The 26,764-nt window shown below is 30.3% G+C and overlaps 2 protein-coding genes across 2 annotated transcripts; one reads left to right on the top strand and one right to left on the bottom strand.

Annotated features, from left to right (window-relative positions):
• Positions 1–596: 596 nt before the first annotated feature.
• TRIADDRAFT_59849 (uncharacterized protein) lies at positions 597–8,360 on the top strand (the record flags this gene model as incomplete). The annotated part of the gene is made up of 26 exons (XM_002115892.1): positions 597–650; positions 1,589–1,833; positions 2,124–2,260; positions 2,354–2,438; positions 2,620–3,044; positions 3,230–3,450; positions 3,572–3,640; positions 3,833–4,038; positions 4,107–4,182; positions 4,274–4,374; positions 4,628–4,735; positions 4,861–4,906; positions 4,989–5,060; positions 5,168–5,311; positions 5,387–5,556; positions 5,776–5,947; positions 6,036–6,090; positions 6,173–6,217; positions 6,284–6,381; positions 6,464–6,537; positions 6,621–6,704; positions 6,779–6,812; positions 6,920–7,002; positions 7,087–7,150; positions 7,432–7,479; positions 8,187–8,360. The coding sequence occupies 26 exons, from the start codon at positions 597–599 to the stop codon at positions 8,358–8,360; spliced, it is 3,090 nt and encodes a 1,029-aa protein (XP_002115928.1).
• A 1,699-nt stretch (positions 8,361–10,059) lies between these two features.
• TRIADDRAFT_30033 (uncharacterized protein) lies at positions 10,060–19,620 on the bottom strand (the record flags this gene model as incomplete). The annotated part of the gene is made up of 3 exons (XM_002115754.1): positions 10,060–10,534; positions 13,191–13,424; positions 19,451–19,620. The coding sequence occupies 3 exons, from the start codon at positions 19,618–19,620 to the stop codon at positions 10,060–10,062; spliced, it is 879 nt and encodes a 292-aa protein (XP_002115790.1).
• Between the last annotated feature and the right edge of the window lie 7,144 nt (positions 19,621–26,764).

Raw genomic sequence — 26,764 nt, 5'->3', positions numbered from 1 at the left:
AGACAGAAACAGTATGGGAAATTCTACAATATATAGTACAGCAATATTACAGTATTTTCGTATCAGATACTGTATTTTCATCAAAGTACAGTACAGTATAAATGAAATGTACTGTATTGCTAGATAATTATCGTACTGTACAGTACAGTGTACAGTACTGTATCACTGACTCACAATTTCTCTCTCTCGAATATCTCTCTTCCATAATGTTCATGCAGCACATACTGTACAGCAATATTATTTTCGTATCAGATATTTTCATCAAAGTATAAATGAAATCTATTGCTAGATGTCGGTATAAACTACTGCATTAGCCCGCTAGTTTTAGTTCTATTTTCTTTTCCCCAGTTCAACTACAGTATCTACAGTAAAACGAAATTGAAGACGGCGTACAGTGTACAGTACAATGCTGTACTGTATTGTACTGTAGCAAACGTACTGCACATTGTACACGATATGCGTATACTGTACTAGTCTACTGTATGACGTACACGAAGGTACGCTACAGTACACTACAGAGCTTACAGCTTGCAACGGAAAGCATACTGTCACTACATAGCCAACTCTTGTATCAAACGCTTTCAAGGCAGGGAAAAATGGTAGATCAACAAGATGTGGGCAATCACTCCATTGGAGGAGAAATTGGTCAGGTATAAATCATGACAACTTTGCTTTAATTCCTATTTTACACCTTGCAAATACTTGCAAGACAAGATTAGCTTACTTTATTTTCTAGTTCTTCAACTAGTGTGCAAAAAATGATACAGTACGACATCATGTTTATAATGTCGTAAAAATGGGCAACCCGGTTGTTGATAATCAGGAATTAATGAATGATTCATAAAACTGCCATCAATACCATATTGCCACCAAGGCTTTCTACGAGTTATTCGCACCTTTATTCTCCACCAAAGTCGTAATTTGTTGTCATACGACAATCCTGTAACTCTTCCCGTGCACAATACAGCATTGAACTGCTAATACATATACTCTTTTTTGCTTGTGTAAGTATTATACCAATGCAATATCGATTTCTCGGCGTTATACCACACATTCACTTTTTCTAGCTTCAATAAATTCTTAGTTTACTATCATTCAATAGAGCTGTAAACACTCCCCCTTCCACAATAAACATTGCAATTGCTTCCTGACTTTATCCACTGTACGAGTATGCTGGCTTACTAAGTCAATGTACTACTGATGAAATAGAACAATCTAAATGACAATCTTGGCTATTAACAATTCACGAGTAATGTAGTGTGCAGTTAAAAATCACCTTGCAAGATATTTTCAATGCATACCAGTATCTTGCTAAATCAACGATCATTCATCATTGACACATGCACGTCTAAGAATTAGCAAAGTGATGTATTCACAGTTAGTAACTTTCACTAGCTGTAAAATTCATTTGTCAACTGCCTAAACACTGTAAAGAGTAAATGGTCTAAGTCATATTCACTATATATCATAATAATAATGCGTTGTTTTCGCATGTATTACTTATACGAAAGATTGTTTAAACCATGTCAATTTCTTTTATTATAATACCTCAATGCTAATGTCAATATTAATAACATTGCCATTCTAGCTTGATCTACAACGAGCTAAGCAGCAAGTTCCACAGCTTGAAAATATTTGCAGTATTCCTAATTATGATAAAGATAAAGAGAGTCCCCAAATTTCTCTTGTACTCCAAGAATATCGATATATTCAGTCATTCTTAGATGATCTGCACGACAGCTTATCTCAATATTTAAGTCATGAAAAAGGACAATTCGATCAAACTACCAACAGTGCTAACAATAAAAATTTTCCTCAAGGAGATGGAAAAAGGTAATCGATGATTTAGGCTCAAGTACTAAAGTAGAGCCATCATTAACCTACTCGCTATAATAATCAATGGTTATAAATATCAACATACTGTACTGGTACATTATAGTGATAAATGTGATGGTTACCAATTTCTTTCTAAAAAGATAACCACTAGCTATTAATTATATTATACGAATTAATGAATTTCATTTAATGTAATTAATGTTTTTATACCTAAATTGTTTTAACAGTAGTACTGCGGTAATCAGTAAAACTACCATATTTTTACGGTACTGTTTCTGCTATTGAAGAGATTCTAGCAGCAATTTTAGGGACAAATACAATCATAAATCTACCGGACATGAACGAAAAACTAATAAATCATCAGCTAGAAGGGCTACATTACGTTTAGTAACAGATAATCAACGTATGAACAATCATCACAACGGTAAGTACAACCTATCTACTGAAAAAGTCAGACCTGGCCGGAAGATAATAATTACCTTAACCGTTATACACTGATTTAAAAACAATTATCTAGAAGCTAAAGGAACGACAAAGTTGAATACCGATACTACAATTGAATTATCCAATACACGGGAATTTCCAACACTCGGTCAGAACAGGTACTACTGTAGTATATATAGTAAATTCTTGATTTACATTGATTACATTGTAATACCCTACTAGGACTACCGGAATCATACTGTTATGTACAATTCTGGTGGCAATTTCGTACGTAATAGCGACATTTCCTCAGCTCAACTACTAACCTTATCACTATCTCTCTTTCATATGTATAAATAGCCTGAAAGAACAACCTGTTAAATCTCCTAGAAGAATAACACCAACGCGTATTAATACTACTACAAACCCATGGTGTATTGATGATATGACGGAAAAATTTAATCATAAATCAAATTCCTACAATCCTGAAGAACTAGATGAGCAAGATTTTAACAGCGAAAGACGCCTTTTGAGACTAGAACGAGCAAAGAGAAGCACTACCAAGTCTAAAACTTACAATAGTAGTCACACTCCAACAAATGATGACATAAGCAACGCTAAAGGTCCGTTACATGATACCGGTGCTGCAATTAATACCACAATAGTTCAATCAACTACACGCCACTGCACACAAATCAATGAAGTAACAAAAACTCTAGCTGACAAGCATACCAATGATGGAGTGCTACAAATTTTAGCTAGTGTATATGCTGAAATTATTAAAGGTATTCATTAATGTACTTAGTTAAAATTACTACTAGTCATGACAATGTCAATATTAATGATATCAAAATTTAACATCCAACATTTATCAGTATTTATGCATTTCTCAATTATCACTAAAAACGTATTCATTTTTCTTCAATTTTTCCATCTGTATTCATTGTATCACTTTTGAATTTGATTGTAGCAAACTTGGTGCCGAATTTGACTGTGGAACTCTACTTTCTATCGCAAGTTATAACTAACAGTTCTCAAGAAAATGTCCCTACTAACAAAAATATACCCATTAAGCTTTTTAATACCTCGACAAAGTGTGTTCATTTTGTCATCATGGTTTTGGATAAAATAGTTGATATACTAAGAAAGTTAGATGGCACTACTGTTCGTTACTTTATCGAAAATGAAAAGGTACGTATTAAAAATCTGTTAGTATCTAACGATATAAATTAATAACTGGAGATACTCTTTGACAAATTTTAAGTTAATGAAATAAATTTATCATTCAATTATGATGTAAACTTCACTTTAGATACGTGAAGTTTCCCTACCATCACTGCACAAACTATTCTTTGAGTTTGATAGAATGAAACAAGACACCGTAAGTGTATTATCGAGATGCCTGTCATTATTATTTAATAGATTTTATTAGATCAGTATCAACTATCCAATAGCTTATAATTATACAGTAGTTACGACTGCTTACTATAAATCTTTTCTATCATAATTCTATTGAAGAAGTAAATTATAAATGCTTACATGTTTTGCTATATTCTATTATCTGTTTACTTAGCGATCATCTATAGATTACTTGGAGCCTCCGCTAACTAATGTCCCATTTCAAGTGGAGAAGGACAATAGAAGTAATTTTCCAAATGAGCGCAGTTTCCACAGTTTCAAGCGTCAGCGAGATATGTTTTACGCGCTGATACGTGAATGGGAAGAAGCGCGTGGAAAGCCAGATTGGGATATGACTCCTGCAATTGGCAGCAAAATCAAGTATAGTATAATAAACATTTAAATCATTGTAATACTTTTCTCTAAATTACCCCTTATTCTTCGGCTAGATTATTAGTACAAGAAATGGATGACATAGTCAACTATTCTCATTTTGTTCAACTCTTCCTATCTCAATTAATCCTGGTAAGTACTTAACATTATTCGATATGCAAAAGCGACTTGTATTATATCACACTCGTTGAATGTTCCTTAATTTCAATCATTTTAACGTTAGATGAATAATTCCGATTATGATTATACCAAACAATTTGATAACGAAAGTGGTGATAGCTTCCTAAAAAATTTGCGCAAGAAAAGTCCAACAAAGTTCCGGAAGTAAGTTGTTGTTTTGTTCTTACTAATATATCTAAATAATGCATATCCTAACGGCCTTACGTAATCAAAATATCTTATACGCGCAATTGCCACTATCTGGATTACTGGTTTATATTATAGCAATACTTGTTTACGTAAAAATTGTGAGATTTATACTATTCTATCAACTAATACACGTACGAATCTGATACAACCAATGTATACTTTACACTCAACCATTAACATGATGATTCTAATAATAATATGCTCACAGACTCTATGAAAGATTTTTCAAACCAGCTAATCTGGGTAGTCCATGTCCTCCACCAATGTTTACGCGATCTGAAAAATTTTTCCGTGATTTTATACTTACAGCTGACAGGTAAAGCACTAGTAGTACAAGGTCATTTTAGATTTTAATTTTCAGTATGCTAACAATATTTTAGTGTATACTTTGCGAAAATATTACTATTACCCTAACACATTCATACTCCCCTATAGTTACAGGTTCAATCGACATCTTACGGACGAGTTGTGTAATAAATTATATCAGGTATAGAGAATTTAAATATTATGCAAAACATTATTAGAATCAGGGATTGATTCCACAGAACTGTAAATGTTTTTTAACTTAGATCAATGCAACGCAGTTTTATTTCGTTGAATCTTCGGATGCTAATAATGACGATATTAAAAAGTTAGATCAGGTATGCTTGATTAACTGTCGCTCTGATAAAATTATTAACGCCATGTAAGATATAATAAAAAACATGAACTCACCAGCGATCATCATTAAATTTTTTCTTCTCTTAAGGAAAATATGAAACTATTTTCAAAGTGTATTTTAACTCTCCGCGTTATTGCTAAATTTTTGGGATTTTTGATATTTTATCCATACCACACTCATTCTAAACTTCCTGAGGCATTTATTCAAACATCAATTGATGCAAGAGACCAGGTTCGATATTTGAAATCGATTCTTTTCGATCATTGTTAATTTCGTTATTAATGTATAATCATTAATAATGTTTAGTGTCGGCAAGACCCAGTAGATATTATCAAATGCTTCCATCAAGCACGTGAACAACACCGAAAAGTACTAACCATACCATGGATAATCGAATATCTCAGTTGGATGGATCCAGTCGCCCCCAAATTAGACCAGTATGAAAGAATTTTGAAACTGCTTGTCAATGAATATAGGTAACTTGTCCAAATACTTGCAATCCCATCAGAAAAATAGCAATTGTAATAATGTAAAGATGATCATAATTGATGATCTCTAATTGTTTAATGTTCCTATAATTTTTTAGTAAAATATTGCTAGCAAGGGGCACATGTATAGTTGTTGATGTAATCTAATAATGTAATTTTAAAAACTTAAAAATTTGATGTTGTGTATGCTTAATCAACAATTTCTAGGTTTACATCTCAAAAGAAACATAGCGAAAACTACTATAGAAATCACTTATTTATCTCCCTACTTCTTGGTTGGCTATTTACTAATATTGATTCACCACAACTGGAATTACTTACATTAAATAATCCCGACTTAGATCAAATCGAATATCCAGATGATAATATTTGTGGACCGGTAATTTTGAAAATATTTACTGTAATGTACGTCGTGTGATGCTAAAATATAATTATAAAAATATAACTAAACCATGTTTTATTTTAAGGATGACTTTGAAGTTATTGATGAACAGTTGTTAACCGCATGTTGTCCATACCTTGGTAACACTATCTTTTACATAAAATTATTACTTTTCTCCTCCAATAATTAATGCTCATGATTCATATCGCATTTCCTCAATAGGAGAAATTACATCAATCTTCAAGCGCCATTCAGTTCCTACTACAGGTTTATTACTAATTGACGGGTAACTTTGCTACCCGACGTTTCTGATTGATAATAATTCTCCAATAGAATTTATAGAAATCACATTTGCTTACATAGGAATTCGAAAAATTACGCTTTTAAGTAAGATTCCATCCTTAACTGAAGTTAGAGAAGGTCTAATACAGGTATTGACGTCTTAAAGTAGTTAAATCTTGGCCTCAATAAGTCTATAAAAACTTCTGTAACTAAATATTTCACAATGAACAGCTTCAATTAGAAGAACACTTCTTACGCTATCAACCACCCTATGTAAAGAGTACTGTTGATTTTACTTCGGATAGGTAATGATGTAGTTATTTGCAGAAAAAAAAACTATATTAGAGTCACACAATATAACTATTATACAAATATATATGTACTCTAGTGTGTTTAATAACATCGTTATTAAACTCAAAAGTGAGCTTCTTCTCCCATTTATCGAAGACGCCTCCAAGATTCTACAACAATGGTGAGCACATGCTTAAATTTAGTAAATATTATAACATTGCATATAAATATTGGTAATTTTAATACTTCATGTAGGGTAAACTCGAAAGACTCTAGCGATCCAGTTACGGTATGCCATAAGTATAGAATATATGCCTTGGTACAAATTTATCAGTATGACTATAGTGTTTTTGCTGATTAAACCATGCTTTTTTCACTCTATTTTTCAACATTTAGGATCAGCTGCAGCTAATGACTATTGAAACGTTGGGAACTATTTCAACTAGGGCCCGCACTGAGTTACACACGATTTTAACGAGGTACAAATATCAATTTTCGAATAATAGCTACAGTAAAGCTCTCGTCGTATTTTACATCATGCTATCAATGATTTACGATTACAGAATTTGTCATAAACAAGTTAAAGAGGCTATACGTATATTACTACCTCAAAATACATCCCAACAGGTGATCTCTACGTCAATATAACATATTTGATCAGTCTTTTCATCAGTACTGTGCATGTGTAAAATGGTCGGGTTTAAACGTATAAGGGATAATTACTAGAAATTGTTTTGCACACGTGAATACTCTATCAACTGTAAATAATTATTAAGGCTTGATTAGATTCTTGCTTATGAATAATCTTAAGCAATATAGATTGAAATAATAGTGTCGATGATACTCAATGCTCTTAAAAAATAGATGTGTGTAGGCTTTCTTCTTAACTGAATGCTATGGTATCTTAGGTAGTTGAATGTGCAAGTAGTATTGCCTGTCGTGTGACAAGGGAAAAGGTAAAAAAATGGACTGATGAGCCCTTACTTCGTAAGTGAACAAATCGCAGCAATACTGTAGTGAATCATTCATGTTGCGCATTTATTAAAACTTTGGCTTTATTTGCGTCTTTTCAGGATTCTTGGAAAAAGAAATTAACGTTGTTTCAAATAAATTACGGAAGTCAATTATGAATGATTCACAACAAAGAAATTAAGCTTACAAAAATAGTGGCGTAACATAAATCTTTTTAATTTTGTAAATGTCCCGTAATATCTGTTAGTAAGAGTATAGCACTATTTCACAGTCTAAATCCGCGATATTTTGAGATTATATAAACAACGACTCTAGTATACTATTAAGCTAATTTTTGAATAATTTTATAAAATTAGATCAACACAATGAACTAAGAGTTTATTGAAACTGTACGATATCTATTTAAAAATTTGATAGCAGCAAACAAAATTTTATAGAAACCTGTACGTTTATCTTTATTATATGCCATATACTGTACTCGTATATTTCACGATTTCGCGTATCCGATACTAATGATTACTACAAGTGTGGATGAAATTTACACTCATGATATCTTCTAAAATATTATAAATTAATAATTTTATAATCAACTTTAGTCAGAGAGAAAAAGTTCACTAAATTGTATTTATTACCCAAGCAATAACATCAGCATAATAATACTGTAAAGTGAGTCCTTTTATTTTTACACCAGCGGCAAATGGAAATGTTGCTTTTGTTGGCTATTTTAAGTAAAACTTGCGACCCGTTGGAAAATTTACTCTGGCTAACAGAGTTTAAGGATTATGACTGTCTCATACCTAATTATTTAATTGACAGTTGTAGTTGTTATCTAACATGGTATATGCGTACATATGTCAAAACCTGATTTTTTTATATTAATGCCCGATGGAATAAATATTTTATAACTATATAACATCTTAATTGTTATCTATAGCAAATCTAAATCTTGTTTATACCATAGTATACTGTATTTATTTCTTCGACTCATGACACCAAGTACATGAAATACCTACTGACAAAATTGTTTTTTTCATGAAGTTCGCTTACTGTTTTTATATCATATTTTTAAAAAGATGGTAACTTTTACAAGCACAAATGATCATCATGCCAAGATTAGCACTTTACATGGAGAATAGATATGATAATAGTTAACTCTTTTATTTCTCGTTCCTTATGACGAGGTAGATAAAACGTACACATTATGCTAATATAGAAGATCAATATATACGATGCCCAATTTGCTTTTAACTACAAATGGCAGAATGAATTAAGTAAAGCTGATGGCTTGATGACATAACTGATCATTAAAGAGAGTATTTCAAATCGAAAATTTACTTGTTAATTCAAACTTTAAGATGATATTGTATCGAAATAAAATTTTTGATTGCTATAATTTAGCAATCAATCATTTTCCAATTTAACAACTTAACTAAAAGTAGCACATCCTTTTCATAGATTTGTTTCATGTTAAAGCATATATATGAATGACTTTAATCAGAGTTAGATCATTTTATAGCCTGCAGCACATCAATATAAAAAAAACACTGACCATAACTACTATTGAATTTCATTTTTATGCTGTTGAGAAATTTTGCTCACGATTTGGTGCGATGTATTGATAAGCTGTTATAGAAGGTGGATTCATAGCAGAATCGTAATTATAGTCTTGATCGAATGATGAATTCCTTCTTTCCTTGGTAACAGAATATGGTAATTCATGAATCAACTGTCCCTCATGACGATGATGAGCTATTTGAGCTTTATTTTCATCTAACACGAAAGGTGTTGTCGTAGTTTTAGTACTAGGAATTGTATCGCAGTGAGATAGCTGCTGAGTTGGCGTATATAACAATGACGTTGGTGATTTGCTATTTGGATAATTAGTATTTCTTGAACTTGCTGTACCTAAAAAGCAAAAATAAGTTGTAGTTGTGGGTATCACGTAAAGATAGAAGCAAATTAGATTTGTGCTTTTATTTAAGATATTTGCCTTAGTTCGAATAATTATTTATATGTATAGTACGCATTAGGAGAATTTGTAAATAAATTAAAGAGAAATATAAATTTCTTCTAAAGTAAAAATTAATATAATCATAATGCAAGATAATCTTAGAGAAGGAAATACGGGTATGTCGATTTTACTACTCCAAAATATTATTCCAATCCAGAAATGATCAATCATTATTCAGTCCTATGAACTTCTATAAATTTGCTTCTGAAGTATACATAAATTTACATTTTTTCACTTGATTGATCATTAGGATACCATAGGATAGAGAGGAATGGCAATTTTGCTATAGTATAAAATTGTTCGTATATTGGGACAATCTAACTCTGAAATGATCAGTCTGCATTTTGTCTAATGAAACTCTCGGATCTTGGTTCCTAACACATACAGTATAGTATTAATGAAAGTTAACCCCAACACTGAGTAATAATCATTTCTGCAGTTATGATCTAACCTAAGCTATATTAAGATTGAATCAAGCTTTAGTCAAGGCTATTAAAGATTTAAATCATATTAGAATTTATACAAGGGGAGATCCATATCAGCTACTTCTATTTTATATACTTATGTAAATGGACTTACCTATCATTGGCACAAAGGAAGGACTACTGCATGTTTCGTCACTATATTGAGGTAATTTCATATCATAACGTAATTGTCCATGTCTATACGGCAATAAATATGGTTGATAATTATGGCGGAACATGGCTCGGCATGCATTTTGTTTAACACGTCGCTCTTTTGAGCGTCGATTTTGAAACCAAACTTGGATAACACGCATATTTAATCCTGTTTGTTGCGCCAAGCGTTCCCGTATCAATCTAGTTGGCTTAGGCGTTATAGCAAAAGCATTTTTTAACATTTCTAATTGCTCTGTCTTAATCGTTGTTCTCGGTCCACGTTTCTTACAATTATTTCCACTTTCATTATCGTTATCAGCTTGAAGATCATCTTCATTATTATTATCTAATAGATCTTCTGTTTCATCTTCTTTCTCGTCATAGTCCGAATTATCATCTTCCTTGTCATCGCTATTATAGCTGCAAGGACTTGTTTCTAAATTAAAAATCAACACAATAACTGGCATTATCTCATTATAGTAACTACGGTAAATAAGAATAAGTACAGAAAATAGCAAAAAACAAAATTGGCAATGATACTGTTGATTCTGCTTCTGCTTCTTTTAATAATTATAAAGTAGTTCAAGCAGGGATAATTATAATAAAATTAATCTGACGACAATTTTATAAAAAAGCCTTCCTTTACCATTAAGTAATTCTTGACTATATTTAATTCAAGTGGAACAATTTCATCAAGATGTATGAAGGTAAAACACATTTGATCATTTTTATCATGATAGTCCTTTGATACATGTACTTCTTAAAGATGCCTACGAATATGTCTATAGCAACACAGAATATCCATATCAACAGGCAACTCGTAGATCATCGATTAAGCGGCCATATCTATCCAAGAAGATTGGAAGTGTTTTTTATAGGTCATAGATGGTACATCGAGATTGATTATATGGTAACAACAGATGTACAGTAAAATTGTTCTATACCGTATATCGTCACTCACGAAAATGAAGAAAGGGTTATATGTTCATATCATTAATTACTATAACTGCAATAATCGTTAGAGTACAGAGTGAGTTTTTGATATTCATCATTTAAAAATAGTATTTAATCAATCATGGAATTGAGAATAAACTACTCTATTACGGACAAACCGATCATAGCGATAGCCGTAACAACCATATTATAAGATATATATAAGTTTTTTGCGGATTGAACAGAAATACTGTAAGCTATTAATGGTTGATCGTTTACATTATAGAATAGCCGGCCATCAATCAAAGATACAAATAGGAATGGGTATTTTTACTGATACGGCCCTTTTTTCATGGGATAATGTGACAAAGCACAGTCTGTGTCATTTTACATATGACAATGCTATAAATCTAATTGCGTACTCCTATATCATCTTGTATCACTAATTAAACAGTTTACAAATTACGAGAAAGAAATTGAACATTTCGTGACTAGACTGAAGCAATTTTTTGTTCTCTAAACAGATCACAGACAACTATATTGTACGCAATACAATATAACTGACAGGGAGACATCCGAATACTAGTAATACGCACAATATTTCCGATATCATCAATTGTTTCAAGGGCTATAATACGGTCAATAACTCTTGGTATTTCATGGCGATAATTATTAACAGGTGCAACGTTATATCTTTAAACACTTTTACATATTACAAGTGACAATGGTATAGTAGCCACTGTCCTTCAATTAGTTATCAGCGTACATAGCAACACAGAAAAGAATGCAATGCAAATAATACCAATGAAATTATTTGAATAAAATAAGGTATTAAAAATGGGGTATGAACCCTATCTATAATTTATGTAACTAACATAACCGACGCTTTGAATGAGCGCTAATATTTTCTGCCCTTTGATACTAATAAATGCAGCTTTTGATAGACATTTTATGTCAATATTTAATTGTATGAGTGAGAGCAATAAAGAACTTTCTGCTTCGATACGCTCGATGATAAATTGTCGATTTCTCCAACAGATTTACGAATTATTGACAGCATACAACTATTTATTGCTATTTTTGTTCATAATAATCATATGATTGTATCTGTCGTGATGATTTACTCACTAATTTGTCGTCAATTTACAGTATGAATTTACAGTGATGAAAACTAGACTTACTTAATGAGTATTGTACTTTGCTAGTCCTATCTAATGGAGTCAACGAATATTCTTAACCACAATGCTAGTGTATTCTTACTTGCTCATTTTATTCCTACGCGACTTCTGTTCATTTGCCAGCAAGATTATACATTTCTGACCTCTTTTGTCAATCATTATAACTGTCTGCCATAGCAGATTTTCTTGCTATCATTACTTTTATGGTTTACAACTATAACTACCCGTATATTCAACCATGAAAACTGAAGAATAAAATTTTCATTTAGGATACCACCGCATTCAGATTTCGATAGCTTCTTCTTCAAATAACATTGTACGCAGTGTTTATAGTATAAAATTATACTCTTAAGTGATTTTATCCATGGTTACACAAGTGCTTTATCTACTTTAGCTAAATTTTATACCAGCACTAACTTATTCCTTACCGATAATGATAAAAAAAAAACTCCATGAGAGGGACGCATTTTGAAATCATGCCTCACATCGCTATAAAGAGTCCATTCTTTAACCATACATTTATCGAGAATATTGTTAATACTTTGTTATGATTGATTTCCCTTTTAGCTTATTAGTTCATAAACTCAATAGTGGAAAATACTTCTACCTAGAAGTCTATCGTATGCTTCGATATTATTACTGTAATTATCCAATAAAACAGTTGCAGCTTTTTCAATCATAGCACAACTAGGCGATAGCTTTCACTCTTTTACTCACACAAGCAAAAGTGTGTATAGGTTACAAAAACTCCTAATCTATAAATTCATATTTACACAAATATTCGTAAACTACACTAAAATCGACAATATCATGATACTGTCAATATTAAGATCGTCATAGTTTCTAGTAGAGTTATTAATATAGTATATTTTAACGTAAGCAACAAGCAAAATCGATTACATTACTGGTAGTTAATTGAATTTCGTAATGCACCTGTATCTTCTTTACTCTTCGACGTTAACGATTGATCATTTAGGCTTGTATTAGTTGAAGAAATTGAATTTTGATAATCAGCTTGGCAAATGTACTGATTATGTTGGTTAATATAAAGTTGCTCGCCAGTTGACATTTGACGACCACAAATTGCACATTTTAAACACTTGATATGGTAGACATCATCTCGTGCTCGGCGTACTAATTCATTAGGCGGTATTCCGATACCACAACCTGAGCATTTAGTTCCATACGTTCTATTCTCACATGAATAATTGAAAAAGGTGTTTGAAAGGATAATAATAATAACAAAATATTAGTCTTAGCGAACGTTTTACTTTTATGTTTTAATAATTATCGGTACTAAAAAAACGAAAGGCACAAAACTGCGTAGATTAGGATAAGAAATTGGTGATTGAGGTTGGGATTGATAGCTTTCTAACCCTTATTTTAGTTCAAAATTATTGTATTAGTAGTTAAAAGACAAAGTAGCATCAAGAAATTAATAGCATATTCGTAGATTTTTTGATGTAAAAATTAAAGTTTACAGGATAGATTGCTCGTTATCGTCCGAGAATGGCCTTCAATATGATCACCATATAAATTTATGAATAAATAGGTCTGCTTTAGTAACTGCTTGTAACACTGAAATGGGAAATAGTATCTTAGATTTAAACGGAGATATTGATGGTATCAACTATTACGAATCGTGATATTTTATTTTAGAAATAAAATACCATTGAATCGCTCATAATCTAAATGAGATATATGCGTATAACTTGAAAATCTAATATAAATATCATGCAATAATAAGCCATTCCAGTATTGTTGAAAAATTAGCTTGACTGTCACAATTTCGATGTGATATAATTTAGGTGTCATGGTAAAGCTTGGTAAAATTGTACTAAGATTTGATAGCTACTGAAATAGTTATGAATTTTTCTAAATTACACATACAGTTTATTAACTTATGCTGCTTTAAAATCAATTATTTTTAAGTAATTTATTGCGGTATAAGTTTTCTCTCGCCCATCAACTATATCGTACAAGCTAACTTAAATCATTTATATTATCTGCATTATGCAATTAGAAATCATGTTCATGAAATAGAATAACTGTCAAAAGTTTTGTCAAATCATATTAGTTCAGCAGTATCATGAATTAATTTTTATGTAAGGCCCCTTTACTATCCATAACTCACTATAGCAATAGTAAATACTTTGTAGAGTTATTATTTCAGTCTCATCAAGCGAAGACCCCTAAATTTTTCATAATATACTTCATATTCGTTCATCCACCAGCTACTTTAGATATTAACTGTAATGCTAGTCGATTAAAAGTATGTTATTATGGTAGATTATATAGAAATGAGATTAAAACGGCTAAATTAGTCCTGATGTACTACTCAAGGCATATTAACCCTGTTTCACCAGACTTTACATATCGATAACTCGATATCATCATTGGCTATCAATGATCAGTAATAAAGTTGTTTAATAATTTGCTAATATTACCTGTTTACTCGCAATTCGTAGTAGCCAACTACGCAATCATTGATAGTATGAGTTATTTCATAAAAAATGTCAATCTTACTGTCTCTTACTGTCTCCGCAAGAAGCGATATTGTTGTAACGCTAAGTAAACAGTTTGAATTAATTATTAATAATATTTACTTTATAGATGCAGGTTTTCAGCATTCTCGACTATAAATGGCATTGATGTAATAGATAAAGCGAAATCGAACGTGTTCGGTGACTATGGATCATCTTCGCATACGTATTAAGCATTGTTGCAAGGACATATAAAGTTAAAAAAATGTTGACAAATATTTACATCATCTACTATATCAATAGTAGTGTAGAATAAAAGGAGAAAATGAAATGTTAATGTAAAAGATGAATTTCTGACCCTCTCCCTAGTATCAATAGTAGGATTGCTGCGACAGAGGAGTCCTGATGAAATTTTAGGATTTATTGTCCTAGTACAAGCTACGATAAAGAAATTAAAAATATAAAAATAAGTGTTGTAGGAGAATTGCTAATATATTTCTCCTGGTATCGATAATAAAACCGCGATACGAAAGCACATTTAACGAAATGTTGAAACTTTCTACCAAATTATAGAAAGCGAAATAAACGGCATTAAGGTACGTCACGGTACGAACTACCGTGAAAAAATAGCTATTTAAATTTGGTTAATATAATATAGTGATAATATATTACAACTAGTTACCTACAATAGGAATTACTCTAATTATAAATGTGTTACAGTAAATTTAATGCTGTGCAGTAATGTGCACTGAAATGATTCTGTGAATGGACATGTTGTAGTCCGAACGTGAAAAATTAGTTAGTAGATGTTCTCACCTAAGTATTTTTATAAGATGACTCGTGAATGTTAGCTGCTGTAGAAGGGTATATAAGCCCGTCAGATAGTTGAAGAAAGTAGTTCTCAATCGTCTAGTTGAGTTTAACCTAGAATCAAAGGCGTCTAAATTCTTGTGAGGTAGTTAAGGGATACCGAATCCCGGAGACTATAGTAATTTAGAGATTTGTTTACGTTATCCTTGTCACGAAGCCGGTTTGTGACAAATTTTCGATGCGGTACCTCAAGCATGGGCATTTAAGATTACCATAACAAGATAACTTCTCAAGTATGAAATGCAGCATAATAAAGATTAAATATATTAATAATTAGAAACAGGAACTACGACAACTCTAGATCATTGTCTTGTTAGGAATTGACCAGGGAATAATTGAGAACTATGAAAGTTAGAGTATTATATAAAGATGGAATTTCGATCAAATCTCTACCATAACTGATAGCAGTAAGGCAAGAGGTAAAACTTTAATATCCGATGTTGTCTTAAAGCCATCACTAATGAGAATGATACAGTATAATGAAATACTTTGTAGCTATTATTTATATTCAGTTATCAATATAAACTTAGCATAGATCTTTAGTATCAACAACATCGAGATAATGATGAGAAATATGAAGCTAAAAGCATAGCGGTGGTAGGCAAAATTTTTACCGGTAATCCTTGAAAACACAAATTAAATTATATATATGTATGTCATGATATGAATATACAATTATTCAAGCTTATCTGTGGTAGGAGGGACATTAACTATAATGGAACAAAGAAAGTTAAGAGTTAAATAAAGCAACTTTAGATCATTCTCTAGTAGTAATCATGGAAATATTCTAAAATAAAGTAATGCATAATTGACCAAGTCTTGATCAGTTAAATTCTAGAGAATGGAAAAGTTGAAAGTGTTGGATCATTGGCTTTTTTAGTCAATACTATAAACAAATAATGTCAATAAGATAAAATAGGTAGCCAAAATTGAAAAAAGCTCTTACTTTATCCTTCTCAAGCGTGACTAAGAGTAGAAAAATAAGAAAATTGAAGGCGCTCGGTGAGCTATTAATAATACTTTCAACAGCGGTCACAGACTAAAGAAAAACTATGGAATTATAAAAATGCAATAGGTGAATCTCAAAAATTTGCTTACAATACTTCAGTAGCAGTGATGAAAAAAATAAGATACATAAAGTTAATAAACGTTCAATGAACCTTTCCAACCAAGATTAGCGGTAGTGACGAAAATAAGGAAAATATCAAACTGGAATAAATAATTTTGATTATTCTCAAGGGTGACTAGTGAAGATTAAGTTGAAACATATAAAATTGATAACGATAAACTCTTTCAGCAGCATTGTAGTTCATAATAAAGAAAAGATCCGAAGATAAAATAGGATATACTGGTAATAAGTAGGATTTTCAATCATTCTGCAGCATAATGAACAGTAATAAAAACAATGAATGTAAAGTTTGAAGCGTTTGATGAACTTTTCCGATCAATGATCTAGTACGAAAAAGCAGCAACAACATAGAAATAAATTAAAATCGGGGAGTTGTAGATAATTATTAAATAATTCTCTCGCAAACGCAATGACAGTGAATAAAAAATTATACAGTAAAAACAATTTGTTGACCTTTTTCAATCCTTCCAGAATCAAAAACGAAAGCCTAATTGTCATAATTTGAAGATGAAATATAGTAGATAAAATTCAGATCATTGCTTGATATCGATGGCAGCAATATAAGAAGACAATAGATAATTTTCGAAGAGTTTTCCGTCTGATTTCGATAAACATTTTTAATATTGACCAGCATATACATTACAACATAACGAATACACTGCTAATTATTATCCTAAATGTAACCGATGCTAAAGTAAATGTAGCCTACAAATGATAGTAACAACGATTATTGTATAGGGGTAAATTTTAATCTTTATTTAATCATTTAGTACCAAAGGTATTTTTAAGTCATTATAATATTGAACCTAAATCCTCATTTCATATTAATTTTGCTAACTACAAGATCACACTAATACATAATAAAGATAATGTATTGTATCAAATTTGGGCATTCAAACATGATCATAAAATGTGAATTAAGTAAACGATGATGACACCCATTAACTGGTTTACCGATTACCGATCGATAATAAATAATTATGGTTTGGAAAAATATCACCAAGTAATATTGTAATGTAATCGAAACCTAGAAACGAAATTAAACGTTTATTGCTAATACTAGTGAAAAGATTAATGAACTTCGATAGGGTTATTATGAATGAGCAATATAAGTAACATGTTTCATTTTGTCATTCTACTAGATATTATTATCTATAGTACACAGTTAACGATTGATTATTATTTTTTGTCACATTTCAGTAACGTGTGCCTTTAGATAACTTTTATCCAAAGTGTACTAGTAACAGTAGATTAGCATTATATTTATAGTTTAGACATAGTATATAGCAGATCAATTTACTTAAAGTGTATATAGATAACAACATACTACATTTTCTAATTTGTCGATGTCTTTCCATTGTGTAGCATAAACGACAGCTTCAGATATCGATAGATCAAAATTTTTCTAATGTTATGTATAACTAGGTGCTTTAACATAGCTTAGATGAAGAATTTTTTATATCGAAACTGAATTAATAATTTACAAGGTGAAATACACTCGTTGGAAGTTTCTATCGATAAGATCACAAGTTTTGAGTAGCATTATGGGTCATTTAGAGGATTAAGATTGATGAATGCATAGCTGATCGCAGCTCAGCGAGTAACCTTTAGTAGGTACGATACACAAGGAAAAAAGTTACAGACTTCTCAAGATCAAAATTTTGAAGAGATTTTGAATCATAGAGTAGATAATTAGGAATCTCTCAAGTTGTACACTAACTGTGCTTTTGCACTCATAAACTTGGTAATGTATCTATAACAATAGTATGGCAAGAGGCAATCTACTACTGTATAACTACAAATGACCAACAATTATCAACTATCAATTGAGATATCACTCTTTCAGATCAGTAGATGTCAATGATTTTTAATTATAACAAAATTACATATTTAATAGCTAAAGGTGGGTCAAAAGATCCGGTAATAAATATCTATAGTACTTAAATATAAAGTAGAATGTTAATAGATATAATTGATATATCTCCTGTTAAAAAGTCCTTTAGCGTGTAAAATTAACAAGATTAAATTGGATTTCATTTTGATCGTATTTTTTTACCCAGTTTAAAGTTATAGTTGATAGATATTCACGAGAATACCAATATCAATCGAACACCAAACAAAAGGCTTAAAGTAAAAATCATTAAATTCCCTATTCGCTTTAGAAGGCATAATCTTTAGCGTACATGCAATGCAAAAAATAGGGAAGACAATCTTCTTCATCAGTTCTACTAATAGGAGAATTATCGATATAATTTAGGTTAAGAAATATTATTTTTCAACATTTTGATGCTTCTTAAGGCATACTAAAGGGAATAGAATAGCAAAATGGTATTATCAGCTTTACTGACAAATGCTGGTTAACCCTTTGGACACAATTTTAATTTTCTTGGCATAATTCTTTAAGAAAATTTTTTCTATAAAGCATGAAAGATCCCTGATAAGACAAGAAAAGCTTGTTCTCGTGGGAATTTGTAATCATGATATACAGTACTATCATGGATTATTAATTCATTGTCTAACAATGCAGTAAAGCGTTTAAAGCCGGCATTGGCCATCTTTTCTTAATGTCTAAGATATTCCCAAACTTTAATACGACTGCTCTACATCAAAGCATAATTCCCTTTAAATTGGTACTATCCCAAAATAAAGTACTGACTTGACAGTAATTTGATCAGATAAAAATGAGGTCATGTAAATCGGTATTCAAAGTTAATATTTAAATGGAATTTCTTACCTATAGAAATCATTTCGACAGTATAATTTGCCATCACGACTAAAGCATTTTTCACTTAATTGCACTTTACATTGTGAACATTGAACACATTTGGTATGCCATTTGCGATCTAAAACGCTGAGGAGAAATTTATCACATATTGGCAATTGGCAACCGGCACATGAGATCATATCCGATCTAAAATTAGGAAAAGAAAGAGGAGGTAAGTTAGATGTTAGATAGAAGTAGTTATTGATGTAATTAAAATTTCAATTTCAATACAACGGTGATGCTGTTGTTTAATCATTCATTATCACGGTAATAACGCTATTTCATGATTTATATAATAGGAAAAGATAAAATCGAATGAAAAGATGTATCGATGACTTAGTTAGCTAAATGAAAAGTTCTAGTTTAAACTATAATTGTATTTGATGTTTTATTTTGCATAACTTTTCTATTAAAATAACATTGACTCTTGATAAAAAATTAACGGAATCATTGTCTATCATTTTGTATTTCCGCGATTGCGGTTGCAACATGATAATACAGTTTGAACTCATAGTTATGTAGGCGAGTTGGTTATGTTGATATTTACTTAGGACGTTGATAGCTTGTCATCCGATTATACGTTCATCACTTTCTATATACTATCTTTATTCTTGGTCATGACTATAGCCATAAGTTGGCGTTGACGGCCATGATAGAAGAGTATCAATGGAGTAAAATAGAAAATAGGCTCGAATTTACCCTTAACTTGTCCAAGTATATCTTTTACGTATTTACTTCCAATCCAATTTTTGTTTAATCTTATCTTACATGTACTTACAGCTTGGACTTGCATCTAAAAATGATTAAAAAATTTTTAATCGATAGAGGCAATATTAATTTGTTTAATCATTCTTATTCTTATTCATGTTATTATTGTGCATTATTAAGATTATTATGATGGTGGCGATAATAGACGAAAAAGGAGAGAAAATTGCTCAAATTTGAAAATAAAAATTTATAAAGCGTTAACGTAAGAGTTACTTCAGAATTAATTTCCGAATATTTCAAGACAAAAGTAAAAAAAGGAGATAGTAAGAAACCTCCCAAGTCGATGAGTAAAAATTAACTTTCCTATGGGTATAAGTATTCAATTCATTGCATCAGATCAAAGATCGGTTATATAGATAATCACTGGATGACTTGAATGATGCAAACGATGTAAATATCAATTTCAAGAAGAAAATAGACTGAATATTAAATATGAAAATATGTAACTTGTAAGAAATGGATCGATAAAAAAAGACTATTAGCTCTATCTCTCTCAAATCAACACTTTAGTAATGAATTGGATATTTATCTTTTCGTAAAAAGTTGGTAAAATAAATAATTTAATCTATGTTCATTTTTTCTAATCATTTCTAGACGCAATTTTTCTAGAATTGAAACTTTATTAGAACTACATGTTATAGATTTTTCGATCTTTTATTTCCTTTTACTCTCTACACTAATTCAGTCGTGGATAACAGCATACAAGAGAGTACAAGAGGAAGAAGAGTCGAAATGACGAAATGATAACCGTAAAAATTAGCCAGGAATGAATTAGATTACCTGATAAAGCGATGGCCTAATACTCTTGATGGATCGATTGTAGTTGTAGGGGCCTGATGATAGATGAATATCGATGCAGATATATTTATAGACTCACCTAGTTGGATAGATTTGTGTCAATACTGAATGGATATGTAAATTTATAGACATGGAGTTTTCAGGATATGAAGTTTTCCATTCAATGATACGAAAGACAGACAGCCAGGCAAAGGAAGCTGATCAATTACATAACAGCAATGTCCTCTATTGACAACCATTATCTTGCCGACAATAGAGAGTAGAATTATTTGCAAAGAAGAAGAATTTAAACAACGCTTGCCAATCTATTCCTATCTCCGCCCTCGAATTTTGTGCTTGGTTAGCTTTTCAAAATTCTCTAACTATGGGTATTGTAAAAAAAGTCAAGTAGTGAAATTGGAAGAAGAATAAAAAATCAGGCAGGACCGTTATCGTAAGAATAATTATTGTAACTTGATACCTATTCAGTAAAGATAAAATATTGGATAGTATTGCCCATCAAGGAAGTATTTTAAATGATTAGACGTAATTCGTATGGTTACATAGATTACGACATACAAACCTTTTTATAACATATCGCTATTATTATTTTTAACATGATACTACGTTTATTTAGCCAAGATATCATCATCAAAATAAGCATCAAGGAAGTATTGGAAATTACAGAGACAATATTTAGATGATAATTATAGATTAGAGGCACAAAATGTTATTTGTCTAGTTTAAAAATTACCCGTATGCATTTTGCCTTTATTTTTAGCCTAGATACAGTCTTAATTTAGATTATTAAGGAAGTAGTTAAAGTAGTTAGACGTAACTCACATGGTCAACATTGATTAAGGCATCAAGACTTTTTCTACTATATCGTCATGAATATTTTCAATATAACTCAGCCAAGACACAATCACAGAAAATAATGGTTAACCAAGTAGTTAAAATGATTAATTGTCATTTATTTGTGTGGTTAATCTTGATTAAGACATCAGATTTTTTGTGCATGTCGTTAAGATTATTTTTAATATATGCAATGTAGATTTAGCCAAGAATTGAACATGAAAGTTAATAACTAACCAAGAAGTTTAAGTGATTAGATGTCATCCATCTTGTCTAGTGAACTATGGTGAACACTTAAAAATATAATATAAATCGTCATGACTTTTATTTTCAATGAGATAAAACATTCATTAAGTCAAGACACTATCATAGGAAATAATGATTAACTAAGTAGTTAAAATGATTTGTTATCATTGATCTGGATGATTAACATTGATTAAGACATAAAAACTTATTTTACGTGCCGTTATGTTCATCTCCAATATGATTTCCCCTTTACTAAGCCAAGATTTGACGTTAGATATTTTATTAACTTTAACTAAGACCGGGTAATATTTTACTCATCGTCATAGTTTTCAATTTGAAATCATCTTAATTTAATCGAGATTTGATATTAGGTAACGCAATCTATTAAGGAAATATTCGACAGATCTCATAATACTAATACTTCTAAGAAGTAATTAATTATTAGCCTATTTATTATGGTACATCAAAACTGTTTCAAGAATTTTCTCTAATTTATTTAGATAATATTTAATAGAGACAAAATTATTAAAAAATAACTATCAAGGAAGTATTGAAAATAGTCAAACATTGTATCCGTACGGTTAACATACTTTTAGATCATGAATTAAATTTTTTCATAACTTTATTACTTCCTATACCATGTTCTGTCTGATAACTAGATATTTAATTTTAATGATCAGATAAACTCATACAATATTAAGATAGATGATTTGGTGAGCCTACGGTGGCAAATTTTTAAAATGTTAAATAATATATATTTAGTAAAGACCGGACATGGCGAATGAATTTAACCCTAATGTTTGTATGGTCAGTATTGATTTGAGGAAAAATGAAAACTTTTCTACATATGGTAATCAACTTTCATTATTACAAATTGCATCTATACAGTCGAGATTTGATATCGGAAATAATTTATCGAGGAAGTACCCTGAAATTGGAAGATAATATGATATTATAACGACCGAGCTAGTGCAAATATCAGGCAACGGAAAATTTTTCTCGTCTATGATAATTTTACTGTGATACAGCAAAGATAGATTGTTAAGATTCAATCATCTAAAAATTACTCCAAGACATGTTCACATTCTACGCTTATATGGTTAAACTATACCTAAGGTAGAGAAATATCATTACATAGCGTAAAGTTGTCAATAATATAAGGCGGCAGCTTGGATACGATTTTGAAAATAATAACTTTCAAAAGATCATTTGAAAATAAATAAAGACAATAAATGTATAGTTAAGATGTTATTCGATTCAATAACTTCTTTACATAACGCATTGAATTGGAAGGACATTATCTTTACTCCCTAGCTAATATACGCAGTCATCAAGAAAGTATTTTAAAATAATTCAATCGTAATTATCTACTCTATCTACTTTTAGGCATAGGAAGTGACATCTTACATTCGTATTTTATTGCATATCGTCACTGGTTGAAGGTGTACTATTGGATACTTATTGCAGATAGGATCTCACTAATTTTTGTTAATGTTTATTTGCTACGATAAGAATTTAAACATAGTCATGTAACATAACTATATAATTAATTCATTGCAATCAGGAAATTATTGAAATAACTATCGTAGTGCGAGTCTGGACTTAATACGATTGCTATATTGACGAGAATTAATTGTAAATTAGCCGAAAAGATAAGATAAACCACAAATAAACCTGACTAGTAAGCAATTTTATAATTATACTTTAATTTTAATAATTTTAATAAAACTGGCAGAAGCATATAGGTAGCGGATTAATTTAACTAATAGTCACTTTAATAACTGTACATTATTTAAATACAGATGATGAAAGTAGACAGATAAAGAATTAATCTAACTAGCAATTTAATATTTATACTTTAATGCGCGTATTACTGATAGTATAGATAGATGGAGGATTAATCTAACCGATAACCAATTTAATAATTATACTTTATTTTAATACAAACGACAACAGTGGATGGGTGAAGAATTAATCTAACTAGAAGTCAATTTTAATAACAATTTTGCTTTATTTTCTATTAAAAGATGACCTAGATGAATATAGTATTAGTTAATATGGCTAAAACTATACTTATAGCGGTACTGAGGGTTAATTTTTCATGATGGCGGAAAAATGATACTAATAAGCATGATAAGGCAGATTATTCAGTCTAAGAATGAGTTCTATTAAATTATTGTACTCTTAAACTATTATTAAAATTTTGTACAGTTTTGCATACATTTTCTTTATGAACTGACATGAATTATTGTGATTTTATATCGCGAACCCTTCCAAGAATGGATGATATTATGATATTCATGAATAATTCGTTAGATATTGTTATTTTTATCTTGAAATTGCAGTCAATACTATTGTCATTTCAATGCTATTGATTGATTGATTAAATTTTTGAAGTAGTGATATCTGTTGAAAGACTTTCTAGGCTATAGTCTCTAACTATGAGAAAAATAGTTGAATGCTTCGATTGCTAGTATTTGGTGAGCAATTGAAATTATCGTCAATCTTAGATTTACGTTACTACTTATAATTATACTGCTAATCGCAAAAAATTGAATAAATTTTTATAGATAATATTTGATATTTGGAAATATTGACGGAAAAATCGGAATGGATTGTCAATTTATAATTATTTGACCAGCTTAATCTGCAATCATGGAAAGAATTTTCCACATCTACCCTACTTTATCACAATTTTGTTACTCCATTCTAGTTTCATTTTTAATCAATTACGATCATAACATAAATTTCACAGAAAAAGCTCTTATTTGTAATACCTAGAAATAGATTAGTAACCAATCGATAAAATAAAATCTTTCTTTGTTGTATTATTTGATCTGTTATCGGCCTATCTTGGCTTTATTAATGAATTATGGAAAGATGATAGACGATAGATTTTGATCTTTCCAGACGAAGAAAGATATATAGACTGCAATTCTAATTATTACGTCAAGATTAATTGTGATATTCCGCGTGTTAAAAATAAATGGCATTAAAATGATAGACAGGGACGACAAAACCAAGGAGAAATTTATAATTGACTCGATTAATAGATATCTATATATTTGATATAAAAATATATTTGTTAAATCGATATACTATACAAGTCTCTTGATGAGAGACAAAGAATAGAAAAAGTCGTCTAAGCTATTTTACTACGCTTTTCTTTCTAATAACACTACAGAAAAGCAAGACTAGCTATTGTAATCCTTGTTCAATATCATCGTTATAGTCAAAAATCAAACAAAAAATTGTATTACTGTATTAAGATGGAGTTGCAATAGCAACGATAAATTAGTATTGAGAAGGGTCAATTAAAGTTTTGATCTTGATATTAAGTAACGTCATAAGTGGTTGTTATAAATTCATACTTTTGATAAATTCAATCAAGGTCTAGTTTAGGGTTAATTTTTATTTATTTACGTCATGACAGATTATAGAAAGAAAGAAAGAATTTCAGCTAAAATTTGATTAAAAAATTGAGTATGATAGATTTTTAAATCATCGATGATAAATAATGTTAGGATTTTACGTTCAAGTTTTATGTCGCGTTACTGTAGCCTCGATTGCAAAACACCGAATAGAAAATTAAATTGATATAATATACTTTGTCTCTCGAATTTAAATTACTAAAATTTGGTTTCTTCTGTCATAAATACTATTTCCAATATTGAACTTTTTAAATACGAAATGATAGTATACACTGCTGTTTAATTGATCTAGTAAAAGCATGGAACACTCTTTTCATTCGAGACATATTATTATTGTTTCTTTCTATTGTTATAAGCTCTCTATAGATGATTCGATCATATTATAGCGTTAATTTGCTAGGACTAATACCATCATTAAACAACATTGCATTTTCTGTACTGTAAGAAAAGCCTTACTTCTACTACAATGGCAATAACAGCAATATAATATACTGTATATAATATGTAATATTTAGTCAGTGTACAACGGCAGGTGGAAGGTGAAATTTGCTAAAATTTTAACCTCTAGATATGGTAGAAAACTTGAAAATAATGGTAAACAAATTCTTTAAATATCATTCTATATCCTATAGTATTTGTAATATTGCAGTTTTTTAATATCGCATACCTATATGCCAGTAATTAAAAATAATGCAAAGCATGCAATGGACTCTTTCACTATTTTATCGCCATGTTACCATTTGCTAATTTGTCTAACATGTCATTCAATATTGATTTTATGATTATTAACATTTAACGTCAATTCTAATTTATTGACTTGATGATTGCCTATGATGTCATAAATTACGTCGAAATTGCATCAATCAAATTCTCTATTGACTTAACAGTATCTATTCTATGATATTGGCATCATTACTCTCATAATAATAGGTAATAAGTGTAATTAATGTTATAATCATGGTTTCACAATCAATCAGTCTATTCCTCTTATACTCAAGGCTAGTCATATAGCAATCATTCTATTTTATACCTATACTTATTATCAGTTTCTGCTTTCTTTCTACTTCATATTTGGTTTAGTAATCTCATTGTCAGATTAAATCAGTAATTATCCCAACTTTAGCCTATTTAAAAATTCACTTATATTTTCAGTAAAATCCGAAGAGATTATTATTCCATTTCTTGTTATTACGTTTTTTGTCTACTT

Source organism: Trichoplax adhaerens, genomic scaffold (genome assembly GCF_000150275.1).
Source record: "Trichoplax adhaerens TRIADscaffold_12 genomic scaffold, whole genome shotgun sequence".
NCBI lineage: Eukaryota > Metazoa > Placozoa > Uniplacotomia > Trichoplacea > Trichoplacidae > Trichoplax > Trichoplax adhaerens.
This window is presented reverse-complemented; position numbering and strand designations above follow the sequence as displayed.